Raw genomic sequence first — 26969 nt, 5'->3', positions numbered from 1 at the left:
GGCCAGTCTTCCTCAGCAAAAAGAGGAGGACTGGCAGTAGTTAGCTCAGGGCTAACCTTCCTCAAAAAATAAGTAAATAAATAATAAAATTAAATTAAAAAAAATCTCTCTCCTTCATCTCTCCCTTTTCCTTTAATAATAATAATAATAAAAGTCCTACTGCAAACTCATGCAAATAACTACCAGCAGGAGGAATAATTTTAAACTCACAGACTGATAGGCAGACACCTCAAACAGTTCCCCCAATGAATTATGGGAAACTGGGGTAGACACTTCCATTTTAGAAGCACAGGTACAGTTCAACACTAACAGGAAACTTACCTGACATCTTATGGGGTAAAAAGGTCAAAGTTTTGCTCATTTGGGGCCCTGAGGACTAATATTTCAAAGTCCTAATATAGTTTTCAATTCAGCAGCTAAATGGTTTGCAACAGTTTGAGTTGTTAGCATTAATCATTGTAAAATTTGGGTATGGGGTCTTGGAAAGAGATTTGAGAAGTCTTTTTTACCTGAAAATTTGCTCTCACAGTCACAATCAACTTCAACCAGGCAGGAAATTTCGAAATAATTTTGGTAATAAATGAAGAAAGAGTATCTCCATAATCAGGTTTATGAAACTCAGCTTCATTTAAGCCATCTATCAAAATAATGTATTCTTCTTCAGGAATTTTCTGCTCTAAAGGATAAAATAGTTTTTTTCAATTAAGAAATTATACATTTCTATAAGATGGCACCACCCAGTGTATTTTAACGTACTGTTTAAAGCGTTAGGAAAAACTAAAAAGGTTTACATATGGCAGAAGAAATGGTTTTCACAGAAGCATATTTCCTATTAAATTTATAATGAAAACCAGAGCCAAAAGAAAACCAATTTTCACAAAACAGTTTTCAGAAACATATTGCATTACACACATTTGCAGACTCTCACCCATGTATATGATACAGTTAGCTCTTCGTAAACTGCTGTCGGTGGAGTAAGTACAGCAAAGATAACAATACAGAGATGAAATCTGGAAAAGAGTCTAGGTTCCCCTGCAGAACTCCCTCAGTGGATTCCAGGAAAGGAGAACGGACCCCCAAAGGGCAAAGCATCCAGCCCAAGGCTCACAGCCAGCTGTGGGGAGAGCTCCACTTTACAGAATCCTAAAACGGGGCTCTTTCCCACGAGCCTGAATCGAGTTTTCTACTTATTAGTGCCAACTTTCTGCCCAGGGAACTGAGAACTGATGATATATCTGTTTCAACCCCTACTCTCTAGCACCTTCTGGCAGAAGCACTATAGGCAGGTAAACCAGCTCAAAGGTAAGGAGCCAAGGAGGAGGATGGAAAACCAAAGGGTGTATATCATCGATGATGCCCCCTACCTTGTAGAATATTCAAGGGCAAAAAATTAAACAGAAACTTCCAGGCTTCAGGTTCAACTCAACAGAGCAGAGGCCCTGAAAAATATGCTGGCAAATTCCCTAAATAATCAATTTATTCCTCCTCTACATAAGAGTGCAAAATACGCAGGCAACAGTTTCCAGGGGGTAAGTCACTAAATAACCTAGTTACAAATTAGCTACTTTGAAAATGTTCAACTATGGGGTTAATTCTTGTTAGAGATGTTTCATTGAAAACGACACCATTGGGGCCGGCCCAGTGGTTAAGTGCGCACGGTCCAGTTCTCAGCAGCCCAGGGTTCGCCAGTTCGGATCCCGGGTGTGGACACGGCACCGATTGGCAAGCCATTCCATGGCAGGCGTCCCACATATAAAGTAGAGGAAGATGGGCACAGATGTTAGCTCAGGGCCAGTCTTCCTCAGCAAGAGGAGGAGGATTGGGAGCAGTTAGCTCAGAGCTAATCTTCCTCCAAAAAATAAAAAATAAAATAAAATGACACCATTCAGGGGGCAAGGAGGGACCTTGGGAAGATGGTTCTGAGCATGAGGGGTGCACTGATTCACCGCATCCTCTCTCTGGGCCCACCTCACTCCCACCCCAGGGCCCAGCTGACCCTCCTCCTTCTGAGGACTGCCTCGGGGACTGCAAAGTACTGATGAGAGAGGGGGCACGGGCGGCTGCTCGCAGGTACCGTTTCTCAGGTTTGTGAGTGGTTCCAGCACTCCTCTCTTGAAGGCGGCCACTGGGTCCTGCACACAGGATCTGAGGCTCAGCATGCTTTGTAGCTGGGGCTCCTTTATCAGCAGGTCTCTGTAGGCGGCCAGCTGATGGGACCGGCAGAGCAGAGCCGCGATGCTGTGCACGAACTCGGGCACCAGGCACGTGTACGTGTTATCGGCCTGGCAGTAGTGGTAGGCCACGACCTACGGGGGAAGCAGAGCCGTCAGCATCACCTCACCCTCTCCACTCGGCTCCTTCCACGCTCTAAAACAGCGACTCAATTCTCCCGTTTGCTGAGACAACAAAATACAGTGCTTCTATTCCCTAAGACGGAGTCATGATTTAGCTTGATTCATTTGTTCCTTCCTTCACGTGCTTTGCCAATTCTAGACATATTTTTCATTGCAGCCATAAGTCCATCTTGATGACACTAAGATCAGCACAAGTTATTCTATATTGAATATAAATTAATAAAAGTCATTCATAAAACCTGAAGTCTACCCTGGCTTAAAGCAATTCCAAGCAATCCCAACGTTCTCAACATCCAAAGTACCATCTTCACTACAATTCTGTTTTCAAAAACAGCAGCAGCTCCTTGGGAAACTCATTTCCTGCTCCCAAAAAACAGGTAATAAGGTTGGTGGCTATGAAAGCCGGCCTGTACAGTCACAGCAGCTTCCTCCTCCAGGCAGCGTGGCTCAAGCCCCCTCCCCACACCCATGCCTCAAGTGACCCTGTGGGGGAGTTCAGCAGCAACACTGTTTGAAGGACCGAAATCAGAAATTACCCCATTTCTGCCTATCATGTGAAGGGACCCTGAGGAGGAGAGAGGTTCCTGTCTAAGGACCAAGAGGATGAGGAGTGTTCCCTTTGTTGGGATGGATTTGAAGTGGCAGCAGATTATTCACTGAAGAGATCCCCAAGGAAAACGCCAGATACGGAACTCTCCTGTGAGTGAGAGGTACGATGCAGATAAATGAAAAATCTGATACTTCCCTAAATGAGGATGCAAGGAGGAATAGAATCATGAGGTAAACAAGTTGAAACAGGTCAAACACATTCGTGTGAAGTGCCTTCTGTTTTTCTGAAGAACTTGAGTCCCTGCTGTCCCACTCAGTTGCCTCGGCTCCACGCCACCCCGGCACGAGGAGGACGAGAACCACAAGCGGCTCACAGACAAGGGCAGCAGGCACACAGGTGAAACACCTTGCCACGGGGACACAGAGAGTCCATGGAAGACCTGGGATTAGATTCCAGGTCTGCAGACTCTTAAATAGCAACTGGCCAGAAGAGATGTGGCCAATTTGGAACCACCATGTGACTTCTGTTTTAGATTAAATTTATCATCAACAGTCAGAGGAGAGCCGACTGCTCTTCCATTGTCAACTGGACAGAGATTAGCAGGAACATGTGAGGACACGTGAGCTTGTAAAAACCACCAACAAGACAGCCAGGACCACAGTCTATCTAACATGGCGTTTGACAAACGAAGTCTGGCAACCCAACGGTGGCTCATGAAGTCAATTTGGAGCCACAAGAGCTTTCTTTTTTAACAAAGTGAATTTTATAGGATGTAAAAATAAGTATAGTCTATAACACTTTTTTGTTTTGATGAGGAAAATTGGCCCTGAGCTAACATCTGTTGTCCATCTTCCTCTTTTTGCTTGAGAAAGATTGTCCTTGAGCTAACATCTGTGCCAATCTCCCTCCACTTTGTATGTGGGACGCTGCCACAGCATGGCTTGATAAGTGGTATATAGGTCCATGCGCGGGATCTGAATCCATGAACCCTGGGCCGCCAAAGCAGAGCATGCAAACTTACCCACTATGCCACCGGGCAGGCCCTATAACACTTTTGCTTCAGGTGTGTGTGTGATCATGTGTGTGTGACCTGCAGGTCACAAAGTGGTCTGAAGAATCATGGTAGCAGCAGTGGCTCTGAATTCTGCACTACATCCCTCATGTCAGATCACACGTTCATGACCAGAGGACTGCCCCAAATCAGTGGTCAGGGCATCAGGGCTGCCCATGCCAGGTGAGGAGCAGCCCTCATCTGGGAAGCAGAAGACAGGAGCAGGGATCGGGGCCAGAGAGGCATTCATTTCAGTCTCCCTGCACCCACCTCAACCCCTGAGGTGTTTCCTTACTAGATGCCCCTCATTGCTGCCCACTTCTGCTGGTTCTCCAGCTTTACCAACTCACACCACGGCTGCCCAGGGAGACCCACGGGGCTCACCAGGAGTGAGAGGTGTAACTTATGCAGGAGGGCGGCTTATGAAGCTGTGACGAATATTGAGCAGATGGAAAATTTCAGAAAGACCTTGATAACCATGACTCTAGGAAAGGAAAGTCAGCTGCCTCTTTTATAACATCACAAGAAACCTCTGACAGAAGGATGCAGGGATCCAAGGGCCCCAGGCAACGGAGAGCAGGTGGAAGAGGCCTCTGTTGAAGGCTCCCAATCTCCTGCTTTCAGACCAAATGAAGGAGAGTACGTGCTTATAAAGGCGGATTTGTGGCGAGTGCAATATCTTCTGCTCCTTTGAGGAACTCTTTCAATCGACTGTTTAAGATGAATAAAAGTCGACTGCCAGCATCCTAAGACATTTATTTTCATTAAGACCCTTTACTTGGAGTATACTCCTACTCTATCACAATTCTATCAAAAGCTACACTTTTGCATTAAGCAATTGTTGTCTCTGTTTTAAGATTCTTTTTTTTTTTTTTGGCCAACCTTCCCCTTTTTCTCTTTTTTTGCTTGAAGAAGATTAGGCCTGAGCTAACATTTGTGTCAATCTTCCTCTGCTTCATACATGGGATGCCTCCACAGCACGGCCTACGAGCAGAGGAGGTCCATGCCCGGGATCTAAACCTGTGAACTCAGGCAAGCGCGGGGAACTTAAACCATTTGGCCACGGGATCGGCCCCTAAGATCCCTTTTTAAATTCATTTCTCAAAAGCCAAACTAGCAAATCTCTCTCTTTCTGGAAAGGCTCCCATGGAACAGGAGTAGATTACCTTAGAAGCAAGGTACTTCACTGCATCCTCTTTTGGTCTCTGGTGCTCAGGAGTATCAGACCCAGACCCAGGGGGCATTTTAGCCGTGTTGGTACCACTTGTAGAAGAACTTGGTGAAAGCAACGGAGTGAAAGGAAGATCCTGGGAGGAATCTGAAGCTGCAGAGAAAAGAGACCAACTTCATTATTTACAACCTTGGAACAGGGGTCTGGTGGGATGTTCAACATAATTCCTGATTAGACTCACAGAGCACCTCAATAGGCCACGAGTGAACATGGTTCCAGATGCAAAGGTTCAGAGGAGAACAAGTCTCCCTCTCAGCCCTGTCTCCCACCCACCCAGGTGTCTCCCCGGAGAACTGCTGTTTCTGGTTTCCTTTATTAAATTCTTTCTGGTTTAAAAAAAAAAATCTTTCATGGCTCACTTGTTCCTGCTCACCATGTTAGAGACACTTTCTATTAACGGGTTTATTGCACAAAAAATAAGCTGTGAATAGACAAATATTTGGCTGCTCCATCCCATTTCTAAGTTAGTTTTTACACTTTTGGTGAATCCAGTATAGAAGACAAAGGCTGTCGAGAACCTGGTACAAAAGAATTCTGCACAGACTCGTTCTGGCTTGTTCTGTCAGGAGCCTAACCCCCTCGGTTTTAGGACCCAGAATTCCCCGGGGCCCGTGATCAGGCCTCACTGCCCCATCTCTGCCCAGATAAAGGGAGCTAGGCCCTACAGGTGGGAGAACACCAGGGACGGCCGGCCTCACCCCAGCTTATAGCTCCATAAGCACCAGGATCGATGGCAGTGTTCAAACAGCTCTCTACGATGCGATGGCAAACCTGACACAGCAGCTGGAATAACTTGAGGAAAACTGGGAATTTATGTCTATCCAAACAGCAATTTCCTCCATCTATCTTAATATTAACATAAAAACTCAACAAGTAGTTCAACACAGACATACTTTTAGGTGATGGACTTGGGCTGTTGGAAGCAATCTGCCTCATGCGGCTTCCGTGGCAGCTAAGTGCCACCAACTTAGAAATGATTGCCGTCTTCCCAAAGCCCACGTTTCCAATGACCACCGCTCCTCTGTTTTCTGTCAGTTCTGTGTTCCTCAAGTTCTCTTCTATCTGGTGAAAGAGCCAATCCCTTCCCACAAACACAGAGTCTGTTGTTATGCTGGGTACTTCAAACAATAGGGGTTTCAACAAAATGTCTTGTGGCTTGTAGGGAGCAAACCGTGCTTAGGGGGAAAAAAAAAAAGATCATTATTTTACAAGAATGTCATAATTTTACACACTAAAAAACTCAGTTTATCATTGCCTGAGTGTTACACTCAGTATAGTCTTTAGTTTTACACCACAAGGGATCTGTTAGTATTTCCACTCTGGTTCTATGAATACTTCCATAATACCTCATTTAACATACCCTATTTGTCTTACAAAGGGTCCTATTAAAATGACTTCCGAGTCCTTTCGTGCCTCTAAGCTTTCTCATGACTCAAGGCAGACACACAGAGAATTAGAGAAAGTGATGCAAGGGGCAAAATCGTGTCTCATTCAGAGTCTGAAACAGTATTTAAGACATATTTCTTCCACTACTGTATGAGTAAAATGGAAACACATTTTCCCTAGAGACAGGGCCCCAGCTCTCATCCGGGTGTGATGGCGCTCTGCCCCTTATGGTGAGGCTGTTGACCACAGTGTGTGTTACAGGTAGATGCAGGAGATGACCAACGCAGCCCAAGGAACCGAAACAAAGCTCATTCTTTGTCGGTGACAAAAAAATCCAGTGACATTAAATTACCCCTCACTTCAAAATAAGATAGTGCAGAATTATTTTTCAACTCCAGAAGCAACTTAATCACATATCCAAAATTGTTAAGGATGGCCTTGTAGCACACCTAACAGATAAACTTTCAGCACACACACACTTCACGTCATGTTTTTAAAACAGCTGGCTTAAATGCAGGTTATCACAGACTTTCCAGGGTTAGTGAATGAGCTCATCATATCCATTATCACAGTGGATGCAAAGATAAATACCTTTAACTTCTTGTGCCCTACCTCCAGCCGTATTGTGCCATGGTAGTCGAATTGACGTTCGAAGAGGAGCATTTCTCTGCCCATCTAAATAACTCAGATCTTCCAATTTGGTTGAGCTTGTCGCTGTAATATTAAACTGAAGTTTAGTCTCTTCGAAGTTGAGTTTAATATCATACTCAAAGTATATACATTATAAATTACTAAGCAATTCCATTCAGGCTTTCACCAAAATATACTTCAAGGTGATTTTGGTTTTGTTTGCCCACCCCAGTTTATTTTGCCGGCAATGTCATTAATTGAAAAGTGGTAAAAACCAACTGTTCCTCATTCTTAAATCAAAGTCATATTGATATGGTTGCTAGAATTCTCCATTATTCCTAGAAAGAGATGGACTTCACCAAAAATTTTTATGAAGAAACTTGACAATCACGTGTCACTCAATAAAGCTTCAGTACTTACTGCAAACACAGAGCATGGTACTAGAATCTTCTTTGCAGCTCTGGAGAGCCTTCCGCTGTGGCTGGAATTCCAACCTTGTTAGTTAAGTGAGCAGATTCTGCGTGTACAATTCCACAGTGCTCAGAACACTGAAAGTCAGCTCTTGGCAGTAAAAGCCATGTAGACTTCATTGGAAATAAACATAATCCTAAACTTCAAATTTTTATGTATATATTATATACTATTATATATGCATGTGTTCTTTAAAATTCTAAAAATAAGGAATCTTATTTACCTCTAATCAAATCAATAAGACTCATAGCACATAGGTACCCGTCAAAAAGCATTAAGGGTTCATTCAAACATACACACAAGTTGGATTACAAAAATAACCACTACAAAATAATTTTGCTAATTCTTGGAAAATCTTACAAGCAAATATACAGTGCATGTTTTTGCCTTAAAAAAAAAAAAGGAGCCTCCTCCTATATACATCCTAGGTCACAATGTGAGAAATCTAAATAAGATTAACCTAATTTGGTCTGTGGGTTAAGTGGCACAACATAAAGTACTGCTGATCCTAGACATACGATGATCCTCTAGGATAATAAAATATAGATGTCATGTGAGGGCAAATGGGGGGTGGAGGGAGTAAGGAGGGAGTCAGATTCCAAGGGCTAAGGCCTCTAAGGGCTGGTGAAATCATAAGTGTGACCAAGTTTTGAGGGACAGAAGTCAAGCTGGGCCATCTGTCTGCTGAAAACCCTCTAGCCATCTCAATGGGCTCCGATGCAGTATCCAGCCACCCATCCCCATCTGCCCAATCTGGCCCTTCCTATTTCCCCTCCTAAGGCCTCAGTCCTTTTCTTCATCACTGTTAGCACCACCTCTTCTCATTCCTTCATTCAACAAGCCTGGCTCCATGGCCTGGATGTGTGACGGTGTGTCCCCTCAAGCTGCATTCTCCAAAGGACCATCAACCACGTGCCCTACACCTTCATAGTCCATAGAGAAACATCTGACACCTTGACTCTGCAATAGCATACACTTAGCTTCTGTATCCTTTTGGTGCACAGCTTGTTTACAAATCGTGTACACATTTACATCAATATTCCACACAAATCTTTCCTGTTAGAAAGATTTAGCTAATTCCTTATGCAGGACTTCCAAATGGGCCTCATTTATGGGAATCCAATGGCAGCCTCTAGCTTCTCTCCAGGTCCTTTACAACCAGGATGTGTGAAACTTCCCTGGGGGCCACCAGGACCACACCCATCACTCTGACTTCCTAGAATACTACAGCTTGGAACAGACTTCCAGGCTCCTGTCTGGGACCTGGCCTCTGACCTGGGCTTCTGCAAACACCCCTCTCCTCAGCACACCTCACTGTGAATACACCCACATGTTGGAGACCGAGGGAGACAGGGCAGCCACAGTTGTAACCCATAAGCCAGTTCAGTTCAGAGCTGGAACAGCCACGAATGTCTGAGCTGCTGCTTCAGCTCTGGAAAACAAACCACTTGGAGCCTCCAAGGGGTCTCATACTTCCCTTCCTCCCCTGACTCCTTAGAACATGACATTCAGTTTATAATTTTGTGACAACTGAAAGGATTAAGAACATGAGACTATAAGGGGCGTTCCAAAGAAAGGATTGCAAAAAGGCCCTGGTTTGACACAGATGCAGGAGATGGCGAGATTTCAAACACCACTGCTTTCAAATTTCCAGTCATCACAGCTTTAATCCAAAGGATACAACAAAGCGGTCTCCGCAACTCCACCGCTCTGTCTGATTCTCCCTTTCAAACATGATTGAGCTTCCTTGAGATGGACCACCACTCAGCAGGGCTGCAAACCACGAGCTGCCCGCCACCTCTGCTGTCTATGGTGTGGTCAAGGCCAGTGAGAGACGGAGAGTCAGAGCAGCGAAGCTTCAGCCCCAGCTGTGCTTCCAGGTGTTCCCTGCCTAGCAGAGCAGCCCACCTGGACCACATTCTGCCTTCTCACAGAATAGATTCTGGGACATTACCAGCACAAGAATTAGACTCCCTTCCGGTATTTAACAATAAATGCTTTCAAAATTCACAACCCTACTGAGGGCCGAAAAAAATCAGAGGTAAAGCAATAATTTCATGCTGCAATAAACCTGCTAGTATCTCTACAATTAAATTAGTTATACACTTATTGCACACACACATTGTGTCTAACATCTGGGTGAGAAGTACATTTTAAGATGCTGCAGGAAAGAGGTTTTTTGGGGGCTGGGGTGGGCGGTTGGAGAAAGAAGCAGAGGGAGATTTTGCTAAGCCGAGCAAAGAGAAACATCTGTGGAAACACCATAGACTAACCCATCAAAGGTAGACGCCACTAAGTTCAGGGTAATTACTAGTTAGAGTTTCAAGAAAATTGGCTAGTAATTGTGTTTGTTGGTTTCCTGGAAAACTAAGCACAGTTTAGTTCTGTGATCCACTTAGAAAGTAGTTCAAAAGAAAAAAAACAGTAGTCAAAAATAGTAGAGCCCCTTTATCCAACTTCTAAGACACCACTTGAAAGGTGTCTCACTCTACTTTTAATAAAGGATAAAGTGTCCGTGTCATACATTTGGATGTGGTATACAGTAATTACCTGACGGCAGCACTCTAAATCAATTCCACTCTAAGAAATACCTTTACAAAGAACATCTCTGTATAGTGAAACCATCTCCAAACCTGGTCAACTTATTTTTATAACAGACAACTACAGGCCTCGAGACAGGCTCAACGGCAGTAAAGGCTGGCAACCTCAGTCCCCAGGGGGGCCGGGTCCCTTGGAAGAGCTGTGAAAAGAGGCCTGCCGACAGCCTCCCTTCACCGGCCAGCCCTCACTCTGCCCTCATACACCAAATCAAATTGTTTGATGCTTCCTATCAAATGGCAATTTATTTTGTTTACATGGATCTTCACATGCAAATACTTCCAAGAGACTGTAGGGCACGGGGCTTACCAACAAGCTTAATCCTAACATCGAGTGTTGCCTACTGCCCGATTTGTAGCAGCTTGCCTTCTAATCACTAGACAAACAGTGCTGCATCTCGTCTATACAACCTGAATCTTTTCTTGTTTTCAATGATACTTGCAAAATCTTGCCATTCCTTCTTAACTGAGGTTCATCTTTAGGGGTAGGAGGGCGGGCAATGAAGAATCTACCAGACTCCTAGCTTGTTAACAGATACTAATGGGTAAGGCACTTGCCTATTTCCTTCCAAAATATGCTTTTGGTTTATAAAACATGCAACACAGAAGAAATGAGCACACCCATCAGGCCAGGCAGTCACTGCTTGAACCCCGAGCTAAAACTCTCCCGTGCCACAGGAGGTCTAGCTCGAGTGCGTCCATAAGAAGGTAGTGAATGGGCACAGCAGAAACCAGAACGCCTGCTCTATAATCACTGCAGCCTCCTGGAAAAGCTCAGCTCACACCCACCGTCACTTCACAGGGCAGGAGACCACATAAAAGAACATCAAGCAGAAAACACAACCCCAAATGGGGTGCTTTTAACACTGTTAATGTATTAATGTGTTTCCTAATTTTAAAATACCTTGATTAAATTGATTACAAGTTTGCTATTTTGTTGAAGTCAATAAAGCTATCAAGTTCTGGGATAGTACAAATGAACCCCTCATCCTAACTAGGTAAATATGGTCTAAAATGCCTTGGGTGCAACATATGTCATAGATAGTAGGATGGCAGTGGGAGGACACAACAGCTTTTGGAAGAACCACCATTCGATGCGCATAAAGCTCTCCGGCACTTCTCTCTGGCAGACATGCCTTCTGGAAGGAGGCCATTTCACTTCCTTTGAAAGTGAATCAGAGTTGTGCCTCAGAACTTTTCCATTAGGGCCATTAATTTATCAGCTGCTTCAGACTTCCATTGTAAAAAACACCCAATAACAATCAGAATGGCCTGCCACATCCTGAAGGAGTATAAATTACAGAAAAATCCTTTGAAGTAGGTAGAGAGGACCTGGGTCCATGGGTTAGTAAAGGAGAATTTTTAAGCGCTATGCTGGTAACAAAGAATGACCAAAGCAAGCTCCTCTTCTACATTCCATCCAAGAGCCCTGGGTTTAGAAACTCAGGCCCTTAAAGCAGGCACGACAGCTCAGATGCAGAATTCCTATTCCCACCCACCCCAGACTACTCTCCCTGCTTGACGACCACTCACGGACCAGTCAACTAGCAACGGCCACCGCTTTTGTACTTTTTTAGCTCCAGCTGCCCCATCTTGCTAAGGCGAGTCTGTCTTGCCTATTTTCATTTCCTCCATTGAGAGCTCTCACTTCTGCTTATATTTTAAGCTGTGAGGCTCCCTTATAACTATTATACAGAAATTGGACCTCCTGTGTGTATGACAGGCCTCCATGATACAAAAATAAGTTTGAAAGCTGGATTAGAAATTCTTTGAGCTGATATTCACCAACTCACTCTAGACAACAATTCCTGTTTACCAAGATATAATAAAAAGTCATGAATTTGCTCAGGCTTAAAAGAACAAAAACCAAGAAGAGAGATTTTTGTATTTTCTTCCCTCATGCACAAAAAGCCACATAGTCCAAATCATAGATTTAAAGACAGCCAGAGCAGAAAGATCACTTCAAGACCATTAAGCTCCATCTTACCATGTTTACAGATGGGTAAACTGAGGTCTAGAAAGGGTTAAGGACCTGACCCAAGATCACAAAGCCGGCTTGTGTCTGGATTAGATTCCCAAGTGAAGAGAGTGAACACGGGGCGCCTGAGACCCAGCGAGATAACCCTTCCAGGCAGAGGTGGCCTTACCTGCAACTGAGTTGGGCCGTGGCATTATTAGCGAGCTGGAGCTCTGAGAATAAGGGACCGGACCATCTCCAGCTGAGGCGTCAGCTTTGGGTGACACGCTCTCCGCTGACCCAGTGGGCTCCTCTTCTGCCACTGGGGAGCAATTATCTGCCCTGCGATCATGAAGCACTCCCTTCTGTACCCCTAACCTTAGGCTTCCGTCCTTATTCCATTCCAAACTGGAGCCACTCCGGTCATCGTTTTCGGATGAACTTGTAATTGTGGCTGAAATGAGAGACCAAAATACTTTGAAGGAGGCCAGGCACAGCTGGGGCTGTTCAGAGTTAACACACACACACTGCCCTCCCCGTGATCAATGGAAAGTTTTCCGGTCTACACAGATTTTTATCAAAGTATGTTTCATACAATGTATTTTGGTAAATTAGAAGAATGTTGCTTATCAGGGGAAATAAACTGCTAAATCATTCTACAGGGGAGGGAAAAAAACTCCGATAAGATGAAAATGAAAAAGCTGTCTGAAAGCATCTGAGAGTTAATGGTAAATCTACGTAATTTGGAGATAATGTATCCTCTTTTTAAGAAAGATGAATTGCTCTCAAAAGAATTCAGATCTCATTAAATTCCTTTGAATCTTTAAATATTTTTTTCCAAAATAACAACATCTATTTATGGGGGAAGGGGGCAGGACAGCCCAATGGTTAATACAGAAGAGATGCAGGAGAAAAATCTATGAAAACAAAAACACAAAGTCAAGCAGAGAACGCGATCTTTAGAATTAAATGTTATAACATCTGCTCAAGATGATCCAGAGAGGCTGACTTGACTTTATTCCTTTAGCAGCACAGAATGGAAAACCTCTATGTAACCTGCACCGGGATATGCAAACAAAGGAAGGGATGCTTGACTGCAGATTAAAATTTAACCTCTAAGAAAGAAAACCAGCACAGAAAAACATCTTGGCAAAAGAGGAGGAATACGATGAAGGAAAGCAGCAACAGTCACCCTACGTAGCTTCTACAAACAACCACTTCAATTCAAAGATGACGAGCTATACAAGATCCCCATGCAAGCACAGGTTGCTGTGGACCCAACACTGGCATGTGTCCTTGAGAACAGGGGCCATGTGCTCTGATCCCTTTGTGTTCCCTATTTGGATCCCGGCAGCCCGGCCCTTAACTGCCTGCGGGACTTAAATGGGAGTGCACCAGGTCAGAGTGTATTCAGAACCCGGTGGCCTAGCTTAAGCTGCTTCAGCTGCATACCCTGACGATATGACACCTTAACAGGCTGGTGAATTAGCTCCCACAAACTCTGTTATCTAGGATCAAAGAGTCTGAAGGGGTTTTGTTTTGTTTATTTTTACAAGGCTTTTTAAGGTTGAGGAATAAAGACAAAACAATTTCCTCACTGTGACCGCAGGGCATTCTGTTGTGATTCTAAAACTGTCTTTGCCCTTGCTGCTCCAGTCTGGACTTACTATCCATTGCTCGTCTCCCTATTTATTTTATTTTTTTAAGATTTTATTTTTCCTTTTTCTCCCAAAGCCCCCCAGTACATAGCTGTGCATTTTCAGTTGTGGTTCCTTCTAGTTGTGGCATGTGAGATGCATGGCTTGATGAGTGGTGCCATGTCCACACCCAGGATCCGAACTGGTGAAACCCTGGGCCGCTGAAGCAGAGCGCGCAAACTTAACCACTCGGCCACGGGGCCAGCCCCCTGTGTGTTTCTTTAAGGGACCATTCATATGAGCCTAAATTTAGCAAGTATGACTCCTTCCATCCTAAAAATGCTGGTGGTAATAGCAGCAGCTAGCATTTATTGAAGGTTTCTGTATGTCATGGAGTGTGCTAAGTGCTTCACAGGAATACTCTAATTTATTAATAAGATTATTGCTTATCAATGGTAATTAGCTAGTAACGGTAACCCTGTTAATAAGTTGTGAGTGTGTTACAAACCTTCACCTGTAAGTGCAATGTTTGGGACTCAGAATGCTTTTCTTGCAGACATGTTGCAATCGGTTAGGCTCTACCCCAACATCTAACTTACAGGAAAAGTTCCAGACTAGGGGTGGCGGTGATGTGTTTGGTTTTATTGCTGGGGCTGTTTTATTTGGGGGCACAATGATAAATGAACAGAAAGTCCAAGTGATGCTTTTTCTCATTTGTGCTCCCTCAGGGCCATGCACTTCAGAATCAAACCCCCAAGGATCTGAGACCTAACTCAGACCTCAAGCAGTGGGAACAGAGACTGGGACTTCCCTACTTCCTGTGACAAGTGACAGCACCAGAAGCAACAATGCAGGGTCCCGGAGAAGCAGCTGAGGCCAGCACGGACGGCCTGGTCAGAGCTCCTGGACTGCAGGGACAGGATGAAGGTCCAGCTCTCACTGCCCAGTCACAAGTCTCCAGACCCCGCTGAGACGCAACACTCAGGTCCTGGCAGCAAGCGGAAGGAGAGTAGCTGGGAGAGGAAGGCCCTCAGGTGCAGGACCAGGAGCTGGGAGGGGAAGTCTCAGATGGGGTCGCCTCTTAAAGAGGAGGGTATTACAAGTTTATACTATGTTTATAAGCAGAAGATCCTCCCACTGCCTTCATGAAGTTCAGCTAAGAGACACATTCCACTGTCCACACTCGCCAGGGCCCTGGGGCAGGCAGGTGAGAAGAGCTGAAGCCAGGAGCCCTCCCACAAAGATGCCCCACTTCACAATATTCCTCCCTGAGGTCCAATACCAGATCCACCTACACGCCATGAAGCCCATGCAGCATACTTTCATCTCAGCGCAGGCAAGATTAGGCCCTGAAGCAGACCAAGGCCCCACAAGTCCAGGTTCCCTACATGACCTAAGAAGCACACCAAATGGGGAGCTCCATGGTCTTCAAGAAACAGAAAGCTGGTTCTTACCACAAATGACAAGCTACTCAAAAAGACCTATTTTTCTTCCAGGCTAACAGAAATTCAAGCTCCTAATTAAGTTAACCCAAGTCACCTTCAAGTCAATACACACACACACACACACACACACAAACTAGGGCAATATCTTAACTATGATGACTTTTTTTAAAAAAAGCTCTAGGGGCTGGCCCGGTGGTGCAGCGGTTAAGTGCACATGTTCCGCTTGGGCAGCCCCAGGTTCACTGGTTCAGATCCCAGCTGCGGACATAGCACTGCTTGGCAAGCCATGCTGTGGTAGGCGTCCTACGTATAAAATAGAGGAAGATGGGCACCGATGTTAGCTCAGGGTCAGTCTTCCTCAGCAAAAAGAGGAGGATTGGCAGTAAATGTTAGCTCAGGGCTAATCTTCCTCAAAAACAAAACAAAACAAACAGCTCTAAAAAATAAGTGCCATTTGACATTTCCCGGAGACTGGGTTATCTTTAAAGTTCCGTAACAACTCAAAAATTCTAACGTTATTCCTCCGTCCAGTACAGATGCCATCATGACTCAAGACTGGGCCTCCACCACTCTTCTAACATGCAGGATTCTGTGAGATGAGTTATGTTTCATTTCATTAGTTCCAGCCTCATGTTTTGTGAAGCTATGAGGTTGAGCTGTGCCTCACAATTTAGTATTAAATTAGGTTTCACATTGCTCATTGATTCACAGGCACTACTTCTGACTCTCCATGTCGTTTGAAAATTCCTCTTAGCCAGGGACAGTGTGTTACGGTCCGCTGTGGTAACAGCACATTTAACCCGACCTTCTAGCGCACAGGGCTACACTACTTCCTAAGCACTTTCGAAGTACATTGGACATATATGTGATGCCCACATCCCACGAGAAAAGGTGAGTGGGCTAAGAACCATCAACCCTACTTCACAGATATGGAAACAGACTCGGGGGAAACTGTTATCTCACACAAACACATACACACACACACGCACGCACGCACACAGAGAGCTAGTGGTGTGTCCAAGAGCAGTCCCTCTGACTGCACATGCAGTATGTTTTCAAACTCTTTTTCCCTTGCACAGTGCTCAGCACAGAAAAGGAGTTCTGTAAGTATCTGTGGCTAAAAAATATTTTGCATTTCATGAAATCTGCCTTGTTAAAAACTGTAGCCCCTGGGCAGGGGCTAGTGGAGAAAGGCCATTCATGGGCTCACAACAGCCAGGAGGGGGTCACGGGTCGCCTGGGAGTGAGGGAAGCAGAGAGATCCACTCAGTCATTAAATGTTTTCCTATATAAAGCTGCAATAAAACTGTTTTCCTTCTTCTTCCCCTCTTTCCTTCACCCGCTCTTTGCCTTTTCAAGGTTCTTTCATATGATGGATGTACACTTAAAATAGAATTTTAAAAAATCAGTATAAGTCCAGGGTCCAATAAGCAGTTTGGTGGGATCTAAAAAAGAATATCAAGAAGAAAATTAAACTGACTATAGCTTTCATCCAGAATTGTTTAGGAACTAAAAGGCCATTAATATCAAGAGTATACTACATAGAGCAGAATTCTTTTCTCTTTGAGCTTCAGAAAAGACAAGAGGTGAAAAGTGCCAGGGGCTTGGGTTCAAACCCTGGCTGCTTTCCTTCTGAGGACCTACAAGGGGGCATGCCCCTCCGGGCCCAGCACTAGCAATGGGTACATTTTTCTCTGTACTTTACAATCATCTTATGTGTTTGATGCTGTTTCTCTCTATATATTGGCTACTAGGAATCTTAAGAGTAAAACTTTCTGCCCACTTAAGAGCAAAATGAATGAAATCTTATGAACCTGACTCCTGATTTCATCTTTCTCTTGCTCTTCTTATTTCCTTTCTTCCCTGGAAAAATATTGTTCTACTAAATGTCTCTTTGTGAGCATTTCAAATCCATTGGGGAAAAAATAATTATAAATAAATAAGTATGCTTAGGAAATAACAACAATGGTGGCTAACACAAATATTATTATAGTGCTTATTACGTACAGGCTCTTACATAAGCCCTTAAGGGCTCTTCTAAGCCCTTACCATGCCTCAGCTCACTGAATATCATAACAGCCCTATGGGCAGGAAGCCCCACAAGGACTGTTCTACTATTAGAAAACTGTGAGCATGCATCCCAAATACACGTCTTTATAAATTATGCACATGTACTACTCTAATTTATTATAATATAAAACACACACAAAAATGTACAGTTTGAAAGGATAAAAAAAAAACCCAGAAATTGACGTTTTCTTCAAGCACTCCATACATTGTCTTGCATTCTCCAGTTTCAAAGCCAGGGCTCTGTGAGGAGAGTCCTTTGTCCTTCCCTGGTTGTGGCGGAAATCAGACACAAGGGCATATGTAAAGTGCCTCATGTGTCATGAGTACTCAAGGATGTTCCCCCCACACACAACTGAAGAAAAATAAAGTAGCTAAAAAACCAAACATTTTTTACCTTCTGTATTCAGTTTAACGGTTGACATGAAGAGTTTAAAAGTTAAAACACTGGACCAATGAATTGTAGATCAAACAAGAAAGAAATATAATGGTTACTTATAAAAGTGGGAGAAAGGAGGAATTGAATAAAAAAGGGAAATCCAACTACTGCAGATAGCCTCCTCTGACCTGACTGAATAAAGATCACTAACGACTTTCAAAAGAGAACGCAAAGAAAGTCTAAAATGAGATTGAGAAAAGATCAAAGAGACAAGTCAAGGAAGTGACATGCCCAATACCCTGGGCCTCTTGACCTGACAGAAGGTTCCGCTCCTCTCCTTTGCACTCACTCTTCACATGTCACACAGTTCAGGCTGCCATGCTATTTTTCGGATGTTCCCAAGTGACAAAAGGAAAGATGGCATGGAGGAAACCGGCCCGCATGAAACCTTCTGAGCAGAAATGCCAGGCTGCACTGCTCCCTCCACCCTGCTTGCAAACTAACCAACCACACAGGGAACAGAGTCTGCAGCTCCCCTGGAGTGACTGCTTCCACCTCCCTCAGCCGAGCAAGGAGAGGGCTATGGAGAAGGCACTCAAGCTAACTCACCCTCGCCTGGAATGCCACATGGAAGCCAGCCTGAGGTACCTTTGGTTCCAGGGACATTCTGGCCTCTCCTTCTTCAGCTTTCCATGGACAACAGCCTGGCTCTTCTGGGCAGCCCTGTGTAATGTGCTGCAGGGCCCTGCCCCCCTTCTTGCCTTGCACGGGAGCCCTGTGCTTTGGCTTGTAACAACCAGATCTCTGTACCAAATCTCCAGCTCAGTGCTCACCACATTGTGCAATCTGTGCTCTGCTATGACATGCAGCGAGGCCAGGGACCTGAGCCATGCATTCACAGGAGCATTCATCAGGCCCTTTGACTGTGAAAAGACCTGAAAAAGTCAGCTGGGGTAGGGTGGTGGGAGAGAGGAGGACAGACCCACCTTGCTCAGCCACACTGCCCAAACTCAGTCTGACATAGCAGGTAACAGTCTCCAGAGAAAAGCCTATGAACTTAAACAACATGAAGTTTTCTAGCGATAGCACATGGCACAGTGTTGTGGTAAAGCTTCGCATAACCTGTATGCTAGATGCATACATATATATATTATTGTTTATACCCTATACACTGGAGCTTCTAACATAGTCCAGTGACTCTACAGAGTTCTGGACTCTTCTGGAAAAGAACATAAAGCACTATTAGTGGTTGGTATTATTATGCACCTCTACAGCATACATCTTCCATCAGAGGTGTCAATCATTGCCATGTTTTAAACCTTTTTCAGCAACTGACAACTTGCCCAGGTCTCCAAGACCATTCTTTGGTTCCACAGTTACACAAGTTTTGAAACAGATACTGTGCCTTACCTTTATTGTCTCAGTACTAAACAAAATTGCTCTTAGTACACAGTAGGTGCCAATAAATGCTTGCTACACCAACAGAACAGCCAGAAGAATCCAATCATAGTCTGAATAAAAAGTACAGCAGGTGCTTTGCTGACTCGAATCATCACTAAGCATTTCTTTCCCACATTACACACATTACCAAATTATATATGTAATGGCAAATTTTCCTCCTTCACCCAAGAGATTAAAAAAAGCTTCTATAATTAAGGATGATTTTTTAAATTGCAGGCAATGTAGCAAAATGAATATTAACACAGATCTGAAACACTCTAAATAGTTATTACCAAATCAATTTCAAAGCATTTCAATTTAGTAGCAAGCAGGGCAATACAGGTGGCAACAAGGTAGCATTAGCATAAAATCAAAAGGGCAGGATTTACAACAAGTTACAAATGAAAATAAAGTACAATTAATTCCTCTTTGTATGCCTCTCTCTGCAGCTGATCATCTCTCTTGGGACACAAAGTCCAGGAAATTAAAGGTCTAAAGCTACCTCTGCAATCGCTTTCATTTTACGAGCCTAGAAGGGCGTAGAAGAGAGACACGGGAAGATGAAAAAAAAAGTTATCATGGGCCGACTTTTATGTCCTAAGCAACGGGGCAGAAAAATAAATATTGCCAAACTCCAGCAAGCACCAGCAGGATATGAATCAAGTGTCCTGTGTTTTACTGCAAGCCAGTTTTGCAGAAGTATTTCTGTGAAGGAACTAAATTACCCCTGCCTCCCAGCTTCACAGGGAGGAGTAGCGAGCAAATGCAGCCCCCCCACACACCCCCGCAACCAAAGAAAGGGGAAGGGCAGCAGGAAGAGTCTAAGTTCTTTATCCTTTTCAAAAAATTCTCAGCACTTAATCATCCTGAAAGCTACCTGGTGGAATGTGGTGGTTCCGGTGTTGGGGAGGCAGGCAGGTAAATGACACACCTACTCTGTGTGGGAGACACACCAAGAGGGGGAGATGCAGCCAGTCCACTGAGAATCCCCTCCTCTCCCTTCACAGCGCTGTCCTAATACCACCCCTCAAAGAGAAACAGATTCAGGACACTATGAAAGTCATTTGGAGATTGTAAGTGTCAACAGGTACAAGCAGAGAGTAGAGGAAGGGAGTGGAAGGGACGACTGATTTTAAACGGCCTCTCTCTCAGCCAGAACTTTTCTAATTGATACCTGTAAGGCCTTCTCCTGGGCAAATCTATCAATAACAGATAGGAAGAATTTATTATTTTGTTACTCTTGATAGGAAGCTGGGTTTTGTTTGTTTCTCCTCTTCCAATCTATATCCTCCTTCTTCCTAAATAGAGAAATAGCCCATTTTCATGAAATACACACACATAAGAAAAAGTATTGATCATGATATGATATCAACAAAAATCAAATAATACGTTTAGACCAAAAAGTGCTTTAAAATCCACTACTTTCGGTGATGCTTTTATTATTTAAAAAATCAGACCGGTCTTTACACACATTCCAATGAATAGACATATGCAATTTTTCTCTAACCTGGGATTAATAAGAGTTTACAATTTTCATTTGAAACAGTTGGAAGCAAGTCATATTCAAAGGAGTGTCACTAAGAAACATGGAGAAAACACCTTGAAAAGCTACTTCTTTATGAAGTTTTCCTTTTCAAAGCAAATAATTAAAAAGCTACTTTATGGTGATTGGGTACAGCTGGGTTTCACGTTGAGCAGGTCTTCACATTGCAAATTTGAAAAAGCAGACACTAACTACTAGGGAATGCCACTGATTTTAATACATAAAGGGTAAGGAATTTTACTTAAAAAGAAAAGATACTCATGGGGAATTTAATTAATCCCATCCAGCTTAGATAGTATTTCTACATGACAGAATTATTACACCTCCAAAGACACTCATGTAGGAAGAACCTGGACCTCCTGAAATAGGATGAAGTGGGCCTCCCCTCTGTACGACAGAATAAAGTTGCAACAGGGGGTGGGGAGGGTCCCGCTAAGCCCTGGCCTTCACAGAGAAACACTAGAAGGGGTCCAATAAATTCTTCCAATGGTCGTTAGCCTGCCCTGTCTCCTACTAAGCAGTTCCTAAAATGAAAATTCTCTTCACCAGCAATATTCAAAACCAGTAGGAACAGAACGCAGGCACCCCGGGGCAGCCCTGAGAAGGCTGTCTGGGCGTGTGGGAACATAAGTTTCCTTGCAAGCATCTGGTGGGCAAAAACATTCAGATGAAATATAATTGGCATGACAGAAATCAGCTTCAATAGTAAGGGGAGGCCCAGGAATTTTGAGGGATGGGTTAGTACTGTTGGAAATGTCCCCTAACTGCCCTAAATAAACTGTGCTAATACTGTACATGGAACTCTGGTCTGAGGCCTGTAGGGGCGCCTATAGCTACCCAGAGCTTGTAATGGCACAGCAGCTGTGTGCACTTTATACCCGCCCACCCCCAAAACCTTTGCCACTCCAACCCGGGCTGTGTGTGTTGACAAATCTTAAATAACTTAAAATGGAAAATTAAATGGAAAGCCTCTTCCTCCCTTCCCCAGGCCCTATGTAATTTGGAACATGGATCCTAACCAGCCTGTTTTACAAGCAAAATGCCAGGCTTTCCAAAGCAGGAAGCCAAGGTATCTCACCTTCATCTCTGCCCAGTAGGTTTGCTGTGTTCTTGAATGTTCTGCTCTGTCAAACATTTAAGATGCCCAAAGGCTGCCATTCCCAGGCTACACCTTACAAAAACAGGCATGTTCTTCTGGTAGAAAAAACACACACCCCACCCCCAGCGATCAGAGAACCACAACTGAGTCACAGAAACCTGTTTCCTGAAGAGGCACTGGCACCTGCATACCCTGTCCTGATTCGGGAGGAAGTTCTCTCCCTCCTCTGGCCCCACCACTCGTGCCTCTTCAAAGAACTGCGGCTAGAGTCAGCCTACAAAGGAAACGCTGGCTTTTTTCCCTTCTCCTCCCTACCACACCTCCAGTGTGTACCCTGGCAACAGGTTCTAATTCTGCAGGTCACGGAAGGAGAGAGAACAGAGGAACGTTGTCACCGGCACAGTGTTTGCCTCTCACCCACTTACAGTCCTTGCTTCCTGCAGGAGACCAGCTAAAGCAGCATGAAGCACGATCTCCAGAAGCTGGGGATCCTCTGTAAAAGAGGGACTTACCACTTCCTAATTCCTCCTGCTTTCATCTCCATTGTCACCATTTTTCATGTTCAGCCAAGTTAAGGGAACATGTTGACTTGAGCCGAGGAATGAAGGACAGCCTCAATGACGTGAAATGTGTCATTTAACTTTAACGACAAGACACAGCTTAAAATATAGATGACCTTAAAAGATTTGACAACGCCAATTTGGAATGGGAATCCTGCATAGCTTCTTTACAAACCAACTAGACATTCCCTTCTTCAATGCAACTTAACAGTAGTAACAATTCCTTAATTTCTCATTCTCAACACCATGCTAGGAGCCCAGTAGATAGCCAGAATAATTGAGATGAGACCCCCTATCCATATGGAGACAAAATTAAATAATAAGAGTAAGTAAACTGAAGGAAAAATGTTGAGATGCTACGGAAAGCATACAATAGGGGGACTAGCCAGTCCAGGATTGGGTGGGGCTGTATTAAATAAGTACTAATTAAGAGTCTCAAATATTCCTGTGGCTCAGTCTTTCATTGACAATACAGAAAACCAAACCAGCAACTTTTCCTTCCTCTCTTTAGAACACTTTTTAAATTGCAGCACTGTATCTCAAAAAAGAGACAGAGATGAATAAATGAATGAATGAATGAGGGTAGCTTTCTGTTACTAAAAACGTTTCTAGCTATCAAAACAAAAAACTGGCTTGGTTATAATCAGAGGCATGTAATGCCAATGCCAGAACATACAATGAAAAGAAAGAGACTATCAAAAAAAAAAAAAAAAAAAACTCGTTGAAGGGAGATGAACTCTATGGAGGAGAGGAAATTTCAGAAGAGCTAAGAATGCTGTAAAGAAAGTCGTCTGGCTATCACAGAATTAATACTCAGAGATCTATCAATGGTGGACAGCTCAGAGAGAGACAGGGCATGAGAAAAGAAGCAACATAGGGAAAAATTAGTTGGATTAGACTAAATAGCAGGTGGGGAAGCAGAGAGAGACAAGAACGGAGAATTAGATGAATAAATTCAGAGGAAGGGCTTGAAGCTGAGTGAAAAAAAGTTAAATTTGCTACAAGAATCTCAACCCACCATTTCTATGAAATGTCCAGAATAAGCTAATCTATAGAGACAGAAAGTAGATTATCAGTTGACGAGGGCCAGAGGTGAGGGGGGAAATGGAGTGTGACTTCCAGTGGCTAGAGGGTTACTTTTGGGGTGATGAAACGTTCTGAAATCAGATGGTGGTGATGGTCACACAACTCTGAATACACCAAAAACCATTCAATGGTTTAAATGGGTGAATATTATGGTATGTGAATCGTATTTCAATAAGACAAAATTGAAGGAAACAAAAACCCACTGAAGATCCTGATCCAAGTGAAAACTGAGAAAAGAGGGTGGCTTCCTTATGCTGAGGGGCCCTTCACAAAGCTCGGGTGAGGTCTACACCAGGGAGCCCACAACCCAGTCCCAGGAATCTCCAAGATCTTCTGGGCCAATCTCCAAGATACAAATCGGATGAACCCGCAACTTGGTTTTTCAAATTACACTTGAAAGAAATTGCAGGTGACTGAAGAAAAAAAAGAAGCTCAAATGTCATTCCATTTGATTACATATTGATGTGGAATTGAGTGGGGTTCTGTCCACAATAAAACGTAAAATCTCTCCCAAAGACCCGTGCATAACTGAGCAAAAGGGAAGGAGTTGAATTGTTCAGTGGAGCGCCGATGTTAAACAGCAGGACAAACTGAGAGCAGAGGAGGACCTCAACAATCTATCCAGGGGTCCCCCACATCTGTGACCTGAAAGGCACTAAGCTGGAGCCCTGAGACACAGACACCCAGGCCCACCTGCAGAAACGTAGATGCAGTCTGTCTGCGATGTGAAAATAAAGGCTCTTACATTCCATGGATGAGTCTAATGTGCACCTGGGACTAGAAACTACTGAACTAATCAGATCCTTAATTTTACAGAGAAGGAAAAAAGTGCGCAAAGAACTCAATTAAATGTCACTCAAGTCACCTAGCTAAGCAGCCTAAGTGTCTGGACTGGAATGCGTGTCTCCTGACACTCAATTCAGGACAACCACACCTACTGTGTGGGTGTGTGTGGGCAACAGTGGAAAATTCTGACTTGAAAACATCGGTCGGATCCCATTATAAGAAAATGAAGAACAAACTCCTGAGGGGAAATAAGTGACCTTGAGATTGAGCTGGGAAGATTTCTCTACACATGCAGGGATTTCACTGCTCTCCTGTGTGTCCTAGTGGGACCCGATCCCCAACAAACAGAATTAATTGGCGAGGAGGGAAGATTTTTTTCTAACTACACAGGCCAGATCTGATCTGGAAAATTTTTTTTACCAAAGGAGCCCAGTGTTATAAAATGAACACCCAGGAATGTAAAAACGGATGCTTCGTTCTCTCGGCTGTACATGGAGCCAGAGCTGTCTGCAAAGAACAGGGCGGGCCCTGGCCGACCGACCTTCACAGACCACGCTAAAACCCTCTTTAAGAAGTGACTGGTGAATGCTCTGGCTGACGTGCATGGAGCCATTACATTACCGAGCAGTGTGCTTCTTACCTATAATTCCACTGTCCTTGCTTTCCAGTGTGGAACTAGGGCTGCTAATGGTCTCACAGGGACTTTTGCTGGCTGCCGTCTTGCTGACACAGCTATTCAAGGTTGAGCAGGGGCTATCGGTGCTGGGAGATGCGGTGCTGCTTGTTAGTGTGGAGCAAGGACTGACGCCTTGGCTCAGAGCTGTGCACTGCAAGACGAACGGAAGGAGGAGTTAGCACGGCTTACCCAGGACGCTTCTACACATTCTTTTGTTTTTGTTGCTAAAACAATAAAACTACAAACATGAAAATGGAAAACAGGTTTTAAAATCTAGGGAGCTTAAGATACACATGGTCTTCCAAATTTTAAAAGAGAAATAACCTTGTTCTGCTCCCCTCCCTTATGATGTTCTTTTTTTTTTTTTTTTTAATGAAAAAGGCAGTCTTAGAAATAATTTAGTGGGAATGCATATTTGTAAAACAGAAATAGCAAACAGGCAGACTTCCTTTCATTTAAAGTCTGCAGAAGACAAATGGGTTCTTTGACCTCTGCACGGGAAATCTGGGGACTCTGTTTTTGTAATGTTTCACAAGTGCTGTAACCTGATTCAGTTCCTGAAGATTTATGGGCTCTGCGATCAGGGGAAGCAGACGTGGCCACTGCAATCTCAAGGCATGACACCCTCTCAGAGACCCCTCACAGGGGCAGAAGCTGCGGCCCCTCATTGCTATTCAAACGCACACCCCTTGGAAGTGGCGGGCTGCTGCTCCCTAGGATGGGGAGTGCTCTCCGGGAGATGAACCATTTGATCTCATCTTATTTTGTCTCTGCCTCTTCTCCTATAAATCTCTTCCTCACCCCAGTGACCCTCCAAAATCTCCACAGCTAAAAAAGCTCAGGAAAGCACATACCAAAGCAGCCAGATGAGAAGAATGGTGCTATAAAGATAAAAGTAGTATCATTACTAAGGAATTCTTTCAGCCACGTTAACTCATTTAGCCACGCTTCTCTGGGTGGTGACTACAAGGTTAATGTGGACATTTTCTTAAGTTCTGCCCTCTTCTGCTTCTCCCCACCTCCCCGCTGCAAAAACCTGCCAACAAACTGTTGAAATAAATTTCAATACACAACAGCCTAGACTCCTCTGCCTGAATGACTCCCTGACTCAAGGAGGCGGGAAGAGCATTAACCCTCCATTCATTCTCTGAACAGATATGAAATGCAGTGTCTTCCCCGGGCATTACCATGGTTTCATTTTTTTCTTCAATGGTTATGTGTGTGGCACTTGGGATCCCTTCTCCCAGTAAAAATCCCAGCCTTGTCAACAGTTCTTGAGCTGCCGGTGAACAGCTCGGTTCATTATCGGCCTTTGCTTCTGGAACAAAGAAAGAAAACAATGAAGATGCCCCTCTGGGGAATTTCAGTATTGCATCTGGAGGAGTTGGCACTACAGCTGCTTGTCTGGTGCTTTTGTGTATTTTTATAAAATGCACAAAGTTTGACAATGCTGCCTGTCCTCTAGCAATACATTCTAATTAAGAGGCCATGACAGGTTAAGAAAACAGGAGAAGAGCAACTCCAAGAGCAAAGGGTAAAATATTTGACCTGAATCAGAGGAACACAGTGTTATTATCTGATAGCAATTCCCACTTCCATGTCATGTGAAAAACGGGGACTTCAGACACCAAAGATAGAAAAAGGTCTACTCTTCATCTTACTCTTTAAAAGACAGTGTGGCCAATGCCCACAGGAGGCTGAAATAACGTAAAACCCAAGCAGCAAGCTGGCAGAGACCCAGTTACTTAGATATCAGGGTAAAGCCGAAATCCAAGCTCTCATTAAAGGCAGGCAGGCGCAGGACTACTTCAGTGGAAACTTGCTCTGCATTTCCCACAGCCTTGCAAGTCAAAACCAGGATTCCAACTCAAGGATCAATCATCAGGAATGCACATTAGAACCAAGATTTTAAATCCCAGTGAAATGTGTCCCAAGACACAGGTCCCAGTAATACACTCTGCTCCCTAAGCGGAGGTGTAGAAAAATCAGGCTGAGTTCTAAGCACACTCCAAAGTAATGCTAGA

The 26969-nt window shown here is 44.0% G+C and overlaps 1 protein-coding gene across 50 annotated transcripts in view; it reads right to left on the bottom strand.

Annotated features, from left to right (window-relative positions):
• Positions 1–26969, bottom strand: part of TANC1 (tetratricopeptide repeat, ankyrin repeat and coiled-coil containing 1) — a 229124-nt gene that overhangs the window by 51180 nt on the left and 150975 nt on the right. For 8 of the 50 annotated variants that reach the window (XM_070241035.1, XM_070241048.1, XM_070241050.1 and 5 more), the window contains 8 exons: positions 26133–26263; positions 24910–25096; positions 12418–12681; positions 7164–7286; positions 6080–6361; positions 5122–5279; positions 2075–2306; positions 510–676 (listed from right to left, as the gene is read on the bottom strand). In XM_070241035.1, coding sequence (XP_070097136.1) covers positions 510–676; positions 2075–2306; positions 5122–5279; positions 6080–6361; positions 7164–7286; positions 12418–12681; positions 24910–25096; positions 26133–26263 — 1544 coding nt within the window. Of the gene's footprint in view, positions 1–509; positions 677–2074; positions 2307–5121; positions 5280–6079; positions 6362–7163; positions 7287–12417; positions 12682–18104; positions 18303–18364; positions 18599–21816; positions 22162–24909; positions 25097–26132; positions 26264–26969 lie in introns of those variants that run through there. The other 42 variants (XM_070241042.1, XM_070241051.1, XM_070241052.1 and 39 more) reach the window with 19 other exon arrangements.

Source organism: Equus caballus, chromosome 18, assembly GCF_041296265.1.
Source record: "Equus caballus isolate H_3958 breed thoroughbred chromosome 18, TB-T2T, whole genome shotgun sequence".
Classification (NCBI taxonomy): Eukaryota; Metazoa; Chordata; class Mammalia; order Perissodactyla; family Equidae; genus Equus; species Equus caballus.
This window is presented reverse-complemented; position numbering and strand designations above follow the sequence as displayed.